The following is an 11550-nucleotide window of genomic DNA, read 5'->3' on the forward strand; positions in this document are numbered from 1 at the left end:
TTACCCTACCTTTCTCAAAAGAGTTCTAGGTGGGAAACTATTATAAAACAATAAAAAACACATTTTTTAAAAAAGTATGTATACTCCATTATTGTGAAACCACACACTAGGAATACTGTGTACATTTCTGGTTCACATATCCTAAAAAGGATATTGTAAAGCTTGAAGTAGCACAGAAAGGGGCAACTATAATAATCGGTAGCTGGAGCAAGTCCCTAATGAGGAAAGATTACAACTTTGGAGGCTATGTCATTTAGGGGGAAAAGGTAAGTAAGGAGGGAAATAATAAAAGGGTATAAAAATTACACCCTTTTGTATGTGTGGAGAAAATGAATAGATGAGTGAATTGTATGAGTGTGGAGAAAATGAATCAAGAAAAACTTTCCCCTCTCTTCTAATACTAGAAATGAGGTTATCTAGTGCGGCTGCATGTGGGGAGATTCAGGGTGGACAAAATAGTGTTTCTTCACACAATACATTTACTCCCCACAAGGTGTAATATGCAGTGTCTACCGTTAGTCCCCATTGCATATTTGTCAGCTCTTCATTCTGAAGTGACACCACACACTGCAGCAGACTAATTTGGTTACTTTAATGGACACATCATTTGCAGCGCTTTCTTGCATTTTTTTAGAATGATAAATTTTAGAGGAGTTGGGAGCCATTATGAAGCTTTTAGAGGGGCTGGATGTGGGTAAAGGGTTAGTTACTCCCACTTTGAAGAATAAGCCAATATTAAATAGGTTTCAGCCTTTACTCCTTTTGACTTCTCCACCTTGAAACACCAGAGTGTTTTATTGTCATTTCAGATTTGCTAGTTTTAAATGTAATCTTGCGTTTGCTGAGAATTGGTCTTGGGAATGCTTGGATGGTAATGTATGCATTTTGACAATAGGATGAGACAGTCCGCTCTGCCATCCTCATTGCGTCTCTTCATTATTCCTCAGGAGCCACTGCGGTTTGTGCACCCAGCCCCACTGCCAGAGGCCCCACAGCCATCACGCTTGCCTCCTGAAGCTGCCAACACCTCTCTGCCTCAGAAGCCACACCTGAAGCTAGCACGTGTAGAAAGTCAGAATGGCATAGTTCTATCCTGGAGTGTTTTGGAAGTGGACCGGAGCTGTGCCAGTGTGGATAGCTACCATCTGTATGCATACCATGAGGACCCCAGTGCTACTGTGCCCTCTCAGTGGAAAAAGATTGGGGAAGTAAAAGCCCTCCCCCTGCCTATGGCATGCACACTTACACAGTTTGTGTCTGGAAGCAAATACTACTTTGCAGTTCGTGCTAAAGACATCTACGGACGCTTTGGACCCTTCTGTGATCCCCAGTCAACAGATGTGATTGCTTCTCAAAGCAGTTAAACTTCAGACTCTGAAGGCTTCTACTCTTGCCCCACAATTGTGGCTTACTCTGGTTTTGGGTTTATTCTCATGCATGAAACTCACTGTAAAAAATCCCCCCTGCAGGATTGTTTTGGACAGCAATGTCAAACACTACACAAACTCCATAACCAAAACCAAAATAAATTCCTAGCCTGCAGTGGGAGAGCCTGTATTTCTGATAAGCTCTTGAAGTACGAAGTCCTCTCTCCTTCCCTCACAAGCTGCTCTGCCTGTTAAGCCGTAAGACAGTGACCCCTGGGAATTTGACTTCCAGCTGATGTAGGCTGAAGAGGAGTGTCATGCACAGGCCAAAGGGCAGGAGGAGTGTTCAAGGGTCAGGTTACGAGGGAAGTCAGGATTCAGGGTCTTGCTTTCTTTTGTTTTGGAACAGTGACTAGTCTTACAAGGCACAGCCTGCTTTCTAGAAGGCAAAAGACCTTGTATGTGGCCAGTGCTTGAGACATGTAGGTGTGTCTGCTTATTTGAGGGGTGGGGGATTAAGCAGCCCTCTGGCTGGTTTGTAGAATACTTGCCACCAAAACCAGGGAACATTCTGAAGCCAGTCTGAAAACAGATTTATAGAAAACTTCAATTGCATTTCCAAGTTTCCTGATCCTCATCTCTATGTCCTCTTTTTTAAAAAAGATTTATTTGTGCCTTAAAACAATAATTTCAAAAGTAAATGTAGTCACACATCATGTGCGCGCTTTCTTCTTTTGCTCTTTCTTTTTAGCCCCAGAGTGTCATAACCTTCCCTTATAGATTCCCCAAAAGTGTAGCACACAAAACCTTCCTGAGTTAATTCCCACTTGAGATCATTCAGGCCCTCATTTAACTGCTGTGAAGTTGGGTCATGCAGACAGTATTTGACAATTCTCCTTAGGAAGTTGGTGTGCCCTGTGGATTGGCCAAAGGAGATGTGGGCAGCCTAAGACACTTCATTCTCCTCACATACATGAACACTTTTTGCTATGCTAAGCCAATCTGATAAGGTCGCTTAAAAGAAAGCAATCAAGTCAATCTTCTAATAGAACCTTTCATTCTTTCAATGGCTGAGCCAACACAATATACAGTACCTCCACGTCCTTACATCCCAACAAGAGTTAGTGCCCACCACGAACACTTGAACCACACCTGACAGATGTTGAAGAAAGTTTCACTATGCCGTCTTCCAGAGAAAAGCAGCGCATCTATTGTCTTCCTGGTGTCTCAGCTCCACTTGGGAAGTGGGTGGCAGCTGTTGCCACTTCATTGACTGACCAGGGTCCAGCAGTTTCCTTAACTTGTTACTTCAAATCTGATAAGATTTGAAACTGAAATTTAAGGTTTGTAAGAGGATGGTTTAAAGTTTGTTGATGCTGTATGTTTTGGAAAGACAGGGTCTTAATTCTCTCATTGTGAGAACACCAAGTAAATTTCCTTACTTTTTTTATATGGTATGCCTTATGTCCTCTGAGTTATATTCGTTTTGAGTGACAGGAAAGCTTTTCTTGTAAATTTCTGGCTTATCTATCTAATGACTAAAGTCAAGAACTATCTTAGAGCTAGATCGTATGTATATGGAGTACTTCACCCCAAAGCAAACAGCTGGCATTACAACACTTTGTCTCACTTGCCTAACAGTGATGCAATCACCTACAAAAATGATATTTTTTTAGGGCCACCTCTAATTTTAATAAGTATAATGTGGGGGGGAGGGACAGAATCAACTCCCATTGGAAGTATACAAAAAACCAAGGGAGAATTTCATTACAAAAATAGATTTATTGGGGAAGGGGCGTACCACTCTGCTGTTGACTCAACAATATCAGTTATGTGTAGCCAAAGATGTAGTTTATTATCTGCACTGGGTCCTTAGCGCTGGAGAAGTTCCTCTTCACTTTTTTTATTGAACTTGGGCAATAAAGTCAAGCCTGGGTGGAACTTGAAGAGAAATGTGTTTTTGTAGGGCTTGTAACACTGGAGGAAGCTGGGTCACATTCTATTCAAGACCTTGCCACCGGAAAGGAAAAAAAATAGGAATGAACATTCCCTATATGCAGGAGAAAAATGTGAACCCTAGTCTGAGAAAAGTACATCTGCATACTTTGTACCTCTTGCCCCTTGTTATGGCGATACAGCAGATAATTAGCTAAGATTTTACTGTTGCTTACTCTTCTTTCTCTAGGACTAGATACTGTTCCATTATCAATCAGCTATAAGGTGTACTAATTACAGCTTCTGTTAAGTTGGATCCAAGATGCATACCTTGGGATTTTGTCTTTAGATCTGTGAATAGAAAATGGCAGTGAGGCAATTGTGGGGGTGGGACTTGCACTTTCTCAAGCAGAATTGATCTGGTCAGGCAAATTATGTAGGGCACCACAAAGGGAAAGGCAGAAACAGGCTTTAATTGAGTTAGCTGTCAACAAGAGCTCATAATTAGTGACTTTTTGGCCTTGTATCTGGTGCTGTATTTCTTTTTGCTTTTGCCCCAAAGAAATGAGAGTTTACAAATCTTTATAACAGACATTGGAAAATAATATTTCCTTTTTATCAAAGTATTATAAGCTAAACTGGATTGCACAAATACCAAGCTGCAGAGTCATTGGAATTTTACTACTCTGTGCTTATTGAGAAACTGTTCAGCTCAGCACTCTCTGTGTGTGTTATGGATTAGGCAAACCTTTCTTTTCTTAAAGAAAAGAAAGGGGGCAGGGAGGGATTTCAGTGTCCACACTTTACTGTGTCAGTATTTCTCCCACCCACCCACCATGTTTTCCTTACTGCAGTATATGGCTGGCCCATGCTTGAAAATTCTGTTTTCTACTTCTGTTTAAATGTGATACTGAAGTATGTCTCCATCTGTATTTCTGCTGTTTTCTCTTCTTTGCCTTTAATACTTGAGAATCCATGTTCTAGTTAGTAACAAGTTCCATGTCTTAGGAAAGGACAAGTGAAATGTTTTCACTGTTTAAAAATGAGAAAGTGGTGTGACTATTGCTGCTAAATTATTGTGAGTCCCTTAGGTTAACTTGTTTGTTTGTCTCTCCCATTTTCTTTCTCAGATTACAGCTAGAAGGCCTTTTCAGGAAGACCTCAGTGGCTAGGAGACTGGAGACAAGGAAGGGGTGGGGTGTACAGCATACATTTTTCTGTACTTGCCACTTAATGGGGAAAGGTGGAATGTTCAAGCTGGTTGGCAAGTGTTCTCTGAATTTAAGAAGAAGTTTGTGCTTCAGGGATTGCTGAAGCACTAAGATTAGTTCTGAGCTGCATTTTCAGCATGATTACAGTGCTACTTAAGGTACAATTTGCACAAAAGAGACTCATGAGAAATAGTGGCAAAGCTATTGCTGTCTGGGATATTGCTGGGAGGATGCAAGTTGTGCTGCAATAAATCACATTGGTTCACCTTTTCATTTAAAGCTCTGTTGAATACTAAGTGGTCTGTGATCTGAGAACCCATGTTACATGTAAGGTCAGCCTATAAGTACCTTGTTCCCTCAAATTGCCACATTACAGTATTAAGTAGGAGAACTACAATTGCAGTACACAAAAGTCTAGATGGAACCCCTTTAGTATTTTTATTCAGTCAACAGCAAAAAATACCTAGATTTTTTGAAAACGAAAGCTTGATATATTGAAAATACTACTTTCTTTTAGTGTGTTTTGGCACACAGTGTTTTGTTAACACAAAGGAAGGTCTTTTAGTATTGCCAAAAACAAGTGATCCCATCCTTCTTGGAACCAGTTTTATGTCGAGAGGTGAATGTAGACATGAGTACAAATTAAAATGTGATATTTTATCATTGAATTTAATCAATATTTTATAACACATGGTTTCTCACATTATTGTGCTGGCTTTCCCTGTTTGAAAATATATTTTAAGTGCTGTCTAAGTTGAAGTTTTATCTGTAAATAAAGTAATTGGACAGCCAAAACCTTGAGGTACTTGTTGGACTTCAGTAACTTATCAGCCACTGGCAAATAAACTCCTACAAAACTCCTTATAGAAACTTGCACTCTTTTTTCCCTTTTTCTTTCTACAGAAGAACGTGTAAATAAAGATAATGTAGGACGTACCAAAAAGTCCATTTTAAGCAGGGCAATGGCAAGTTCTCCCAGACTTTTGTATGCATTGTAGATTAGTGTCTGTATACGTGTTAATTGTAGTGGGGTTTTGTCTGACAAGCCTGAGATTTATACTTTGAAATAAACTACTGGGTTTTTAACCTTCGGCGTCTTGTGTGGTTGGTTCTCATCAAGGCAGTACTGCATTGTTTTTAAAAAGCTGACCACGAGCCTTTCTATGACAACAACTTGACCTGTGTTCAAGGCTCCCCACTCCTTTTTTTTCTTAACTTGAATGTTTTCTTTAAGAGCACATATTGCATTGGGTGCTCTGGTAAAATTATGTGTGTATAAGCTAAATATATTGAATTTATTTTTAATAGTTAAATGCGAAATGTTATATCTAGCAATGATGCAAATAAAAATGTAGGGAGGCAGACGCAAAAATTTGTTGTTAAACTTCATTTTGAATACCTCTCTATTTAAAAATATTTACTTACCTGTTCAAACATCTATTTGGTTCTTTACTTTTAAATATTTTAACAAGCTGGTGTGTTGTTTCTTCACTTAAAAAAATACACTGCAACAGTGAGGAATAGCTTGTCTTCCACAACTGACACAAGGGCCAACTAATCACAGTGTTGAAATGTAGCTTCTGCTGCAAACTAAGAGGCTTCACCAAAGTCGATTCCAGGGAAGAAGATTGTACAAGCAGGACTCATATCAAGTCAGGCCATTGGCCCATCTAGTTCAGTATTCTCCATACTGATTGGCAAGCTGCTTGTGTTATGCTAATCTCCAGCAAAAATATAGGAAATGCTTCACATCCCTTTTTTCTGATTACTTGGCAACAGTGACTTATGTGATGTCAAAAACAGTGCCTCCATATCTGCCTAATAAGACTTAGAACATCACCTCAGCATTTTGCTTCCTAGTGGTCTTTATACTTTTCCAATTGACTTAGCTTTTGGTTTTGGTTTTTAATGAAAACAGCCCAGGCCTCCTGCAGAAATGAACATGAAAATGAACTCATTTAAAATTCTACCACAAAATGAACTTGATTCACATGGATATTATGGATATCCTTTCAGGCGTAGTTTTCAAGCTGCCTTGCAGGAAACTAGAGTTTCCTTACAAGCTCATCAGGGTTTAGACAAAGTATCCTGGAAGACAGCTCTCTCGCCAGTCTTCTGCAATGTCTAGCTGTAAAGAAATGCTTGGCAGTTTTTTAGGATGTGCTCTTTGTTCATATAGGATGAATTGTAGAATTGTAGAAGGGGCTTCCAGGGTTATTGAGGGTCATCTAGTCCAACCCCCTGCAATGCAGGAATCTTAGCAAAAGTATCCATGACAGATGGCCATCAAACCACCTTCTGAGGGAGACCATTCCACTCTTGAGCAGCTCTTACCGTGAGAAAGTTCTTCTTGATGTTTAGTTGGAATTTCTTGTAATATGAAGTCATTGCTACGGGTCCCAGTCTCTAGCGCAGAAGAAAACAAGCTTGTTCCATCTTCCATGTGACAGCCCTTTAGATATTTGAAGATGGCTATCAAATCTCCCTCTCAGTCCCCTCTTTTCTAGGCTAAATATACCCAACTCTCTCAACTGTTGGAAGGATTGGTTTACATATCCTTGATCATATTTGCTGCCCTCCTCTGCACACGTTCCAGCTTGTCAATGTCCTTGATTTGTTGCACCCAGAACTGCAGACGACTCTGGGTGGGGTCTGACCAAGGCAGAATAGAATGGCGAGAATGGATTCCATGAGTACAGCCAGGATTTCTTTGGGCAGGGGGAAGGGCAGGCTTTCAGTATGCATAGACTAGTCTATCGATGAAAAAGCTAGAGGTTTCTCCCATCTCCAGCTGCATATAGATTCAGACAGTGTATGTTGGTCCATTACAGCAAATGGGGCCCTACCCCACCAACCTCAGCCTGCCTCCAGTCAGCCCCCATCTGCCTGCCTTCTTGCTCCCAGACCAGGAGAAGATAGCTTCCTCTTCATCTTTCAACTCAGTATTGACTCTTCCAGAACTCAGCAGGAATTAGGAAGAGGACAAAACCTGAATTAGCTGGCTCTGGCGCCACCTATTATTAGGCTCCCTGCCGTCTGTCCTACCAATGCCATTAAGCACCAGACGCCATTGCATTCAGCCAAGCAAGAGGTATTGTCATAGTTCAAAGACACATTCCATACTGGCAAAAGCCCTCAAGCAAGGGGCAGAACAGGAGAAGAAAAGAGAATGTGAAGGAAAAAAGGATGCGTGAGCAAGTCTTGATTGGCTGGGGGGTGGCCTCTGGGCTGGTGTTCCCTTCCCCTGGTTTCACCTACTTGTTGCTTTATTTGTTGAGGAACACACCGATCCCTTGTGAGACAGCAGAAGAAAAGACAATCATAGTAGTCTTTGGATCCCCTATACTAGGGGATAAATTTGTAGGTGCTGCCTATTATTGCTATTTTGTTGTTGTTTTATTGTATTGCTTTTAAGCGACACCTGTAAGGTATAAAATGCAGTAAACTATTTAAGTCACTTGGGGCCAAATTGGCTAGCAATACCTAGTGGGGAGAAGCAGGAACTCTTCCTTGATCTCCTTGTAGAAAATGGTGGGATATAAATGCAATTAATGAATAAGTAAGTGTTTGAAAATTATGTAACCCAGTCCCATTATCGGGTTGTGAGCTCATCACTATCCTGCAGCCTTTGCAGGGACCCCTTAAGTAGCACATGGGCTTAAAGGATGAAAGCTGTGTTGAAGCAAGCTGGGTAACTTTGAGCTGGTGGTCCTGTCTCAGTCTAACCTACCTCACAGGGGTGTTGTGAGGGTATGCAACAAGAAGAAAGAACCATCTATAGCACATTGGAGGGAAAGTCAGATACAAATGAAATAAATAATCCCTGTGATGTCTACCTTGTCATGTGCTGCCAATGTAGTGAAGGAAAACCCGACCTATCATTTGAGACGTTCAAAGGCTGAAAAGTCTACCCGTTTAGCAACTTGCCTGCCTAACAAATGACAGAGGACTTAAAATCATTTGCAATAAGCCATTCTGAATGTCAACTTGCTGGCTTCTTGTCTGATGCTTAGATAAACGAGGCATCTTTGACAATTTACACTATGGGCTACTTTGCCCTTCAGGGTCACTAGATATTCATTTGCCTGCAAAAGGCTGTAGCTTCAATCCCAGGAGAGACCTGGGTCTGAAACCTTGGAGAGCTTCCGCCTGCTATTGACCGTGTAGACAAGTGCTGAGCTAGGTGAGGAATGTGACAATAAACTTTTTGCACAAGTGTCTTTATTTAACTAGGTTTTGTGTTGGCTTCATGTTTCCTCCTCTTTTATAAGGGAAAAATAAAGACCCTACATAGACCATACTTGCAGAAGTGTAGGAGAGGAACAAGCAAAGTGAGACAAATAGAAAGGAAAGGGGGATGCCAGGCAGGCAGGCAAGACAGGCTGTGTTAAATGCAGCTGTGATGTCTGCATCACCCCAACAGCAGTTGCTCCCATGGGGGCAGGGTCTGGGTGGAGTTCAAGCACTCCTGGTCTGAATGTATGCCTAGAGACTCCATAGATGACTTAAAGATGAGGAGCCTAATGTGCAAAATAAATCTCTTGGCAATAGGAAGTTCTGAAAGCAATACTTTCCTCATTCTCTGTGGACCTTATTTAGCCAAAAACACATTTTTCCTCCACTGGGGAATCCCAGTGTTTGCAGAAACACAAAACAAACAAAACCCCAATGGCGGAGGATCCCAAAACAGACCAATAGGAGTTGAGTAAGATTGGTTGCTTGGTGCTGGAGGAGACTCTTGAGAGTCCCATGGACTGCAAGAAGATCAAACGCATCCATTCTTAAGGAAATTAGCCCTGAGTGCTCACTGGAAGGACAGATTGTGAAGCTGAGGCTCCAATACTTTGGCCACCTCATGAGAAGAGAAGACTCCCTGGAAAAGCCCCTGATGTTGGGAAAGTTTGAGGGCACAAGGAGAAGGGGACGACAGAGGACGAGATGGTTGGATAGTGTTCTTGAAGCTACAAACAGGAGTCTGACCAAACTGCAGGAGGCAGTGGAAGACAGGAGTGCCTGGCGTGTTCTGGTCCATGGGGTCACGAAGAGTCGGACACGACTAAACGACTAAACAACAACAAATGATCGGTTGCTAGCTGGTGGTTGAAGCAGTGGGGAACAGGAAAGGAGGGCAGGGGAGAGAAAATGCTTAAGGTAGTTCTAATCGAAATATAATTGGAAGTTGCAATTTAATATTGTGCAAGATTGCAGTATATATCAACAACAGATATATGTTCCACTTCTAGGGTATGTATTTTACCTAATACTGAAGTCTCATTACACCTGTGATTATGTCCAGAAGGGTAGCTGGGTTAGTCTGTTGTACCATCACTGTAGAAAGTAACAAGTTAATTAAGGCACAATAATAAATTTATATCTATCTAATAAAAAGTCCAGACCCATTTTAAGGAATAAAGAGACTTTGTTTTTCCATCTGAATAGAGGAAAAATAATATTCAAATTTACTGAATTAAAACTAATTCATTAGTTTATATATCACGGGAGGACTAGAGGTCTTGAGATTTGTGTTAGGGCTGCCATAAATTTGCTTGGATATCTTCAGGCTGTAGCACACATGAGATTCTGCTGCCACCTAGTGGCTTCTATAGAGAATGCAAGAGCCAATCAAAGCAGAGCATGAAAACTCTGCTGTCCTACCTGGTGCCTGCTGGTCTCTTTGTTCAGGTTCCAACCTGCAGGGGATTTTGAAGATCTGGAACTTCACTGGAAGGAAGGACTGTTTGAATGTTTCAAATGTTTGAAATTTGTGTGAAGATATCCTCTCCTTTGCCTTAGTTCAAATAAAATCGTTCAGCAAGAGCCGCAGGTGCTCAGCCACAACGCGTCTGTGCAATTTAAGCTGCCAAATGTCAAAAAGATAATTCCTGTTCTGTGTTGAGGAGTGATTACTATAGTCAAGAACACAAAGCGAAATCAGAGAGGCGAGAGGCAGGTACATCCAGCTGTGTACCCAAAGGAGTCTTCTAATTACACCAGAAACCATATTTTACCGCTTCTCCGTAAGTATTGTTCTGGCATGGAACCAAGTGTAGCTTTTCAGAGATGCTATACAAAGCCAGGAGCCCAGCACAGCTGAAAGTACATAACGGTGTAGAAAACATAGGGTAGATTCAAGCAATCTCCCTGTGCCTATCAGACGCTTGCTTTCAGAGCAACTGTGTAGTGAGATCCTTTTTCAAGCTAGGTTGCGTAAAGGGGTGAAATTGGCTGGGAAGCTTTGTGATTGTCATGCTCTGGACAAGTTGCCAAAACTCAGCATCCTGAAAGCTGACCTGTGGGTGGTATTCCTCTCCTCGCACAGCTGTCTCTGTATTAGGGGCGTGGAGAAGCAAACAGTTCCAGTGTGTTCCGTGTATGCCCAATGTTACCTCGACAGCTGCAACACAACTTTTCTTGCTTGTTGCATAAGTATGTTGAAGATACAGAAAACAGGCTTGATTTGTATTCCACTGAAAGAGAAGGAGCATTATTCTTGCAGCCATTTCCTTGGTCAGTGGCTTTAAATACCCCAAAACACTTATACGAAATTCTGCATTAAGAAAAGGTGAAATTTGCAACTTGGATTAAATTAAGGTTTTGTAAACGGAGCCTTATTAGTTTGGGCACATGGCAAGACAACAATGTTCTCCTGTACGTCACTGCTGCTCTCCTGCTCCCCAGCATCTGCTGCTTGAGGTGGCAACCTCATTCTGCCTAACAGCAGGACCACTCCTGAATCTTTCATCTGGGTCCTACAGTAACCAGGCGCGTAAAGCCTATTCTGGGAACCAGATCAGGCCAGTCTGATCTGAACTTGAACCTGTTATGTGTAATATCAAGAACTGAAAGCCCTTCCTGCAAGATGGCAACTATCTTCCCTACTGTAGAGATAAGTAAGCAGCTGCAAATGTAGCGAAGTTACTTGCTTTGGAGTAGTCTGCATCCCATTTTCTGCTGCACTTTCATTTTGTTGCAGGCAGGTGATGTCATTGGCCTACATCCAACTCACTAAATGCTAGTTTGGAAACCATGAGGCAGAA

General features: G+C 41.6%; 1 protein-coding gene across 13 annotated transcripts in view; it reads left to right on the forward strand.

Moving 5' to 3' along the window:
* Positions 1 to 5599, forward strand: part of ATF7IP (activating transcription factor 7 interacting protein) — a 66549-nt gene extending 60950 nt beyond the window's left edge. For 10 of the 13 annotated variants that reach the window (XM_083573757.1, XM_083573758.1, XM_083573753.1 and 7 more), the window contains exon 15: positions 948 to 5599. In XM_083573757.1, the coding sequence (XP_083429883.1) occupies positions 948 to 1364 (417 nt within the window). In that variant the 3' untranslated portion in view covers positions 1365 to 5599. The remainder of the gene's footprint in view (positions 1 to 947) is intronic. The other 3 variants (XR_014539034.1, XR_014539035.1, XR_014539036.1) reach the window with 1 other exon arrangement.
* Positions 5600 to 11550: the final 5951 nt, after the last annotated feature.

This window comes from Podarcis filfolensis (genome assembly GCF_964270895.1).
Source record: "Podarcis filfolensis genome assembly, chromosome: 10".
NCBI lineage: Eukaryota > Metazoa > Chordata > Lepidosauria > Squamata > Lacertidae > Podarcis > Podarcis filfolensis.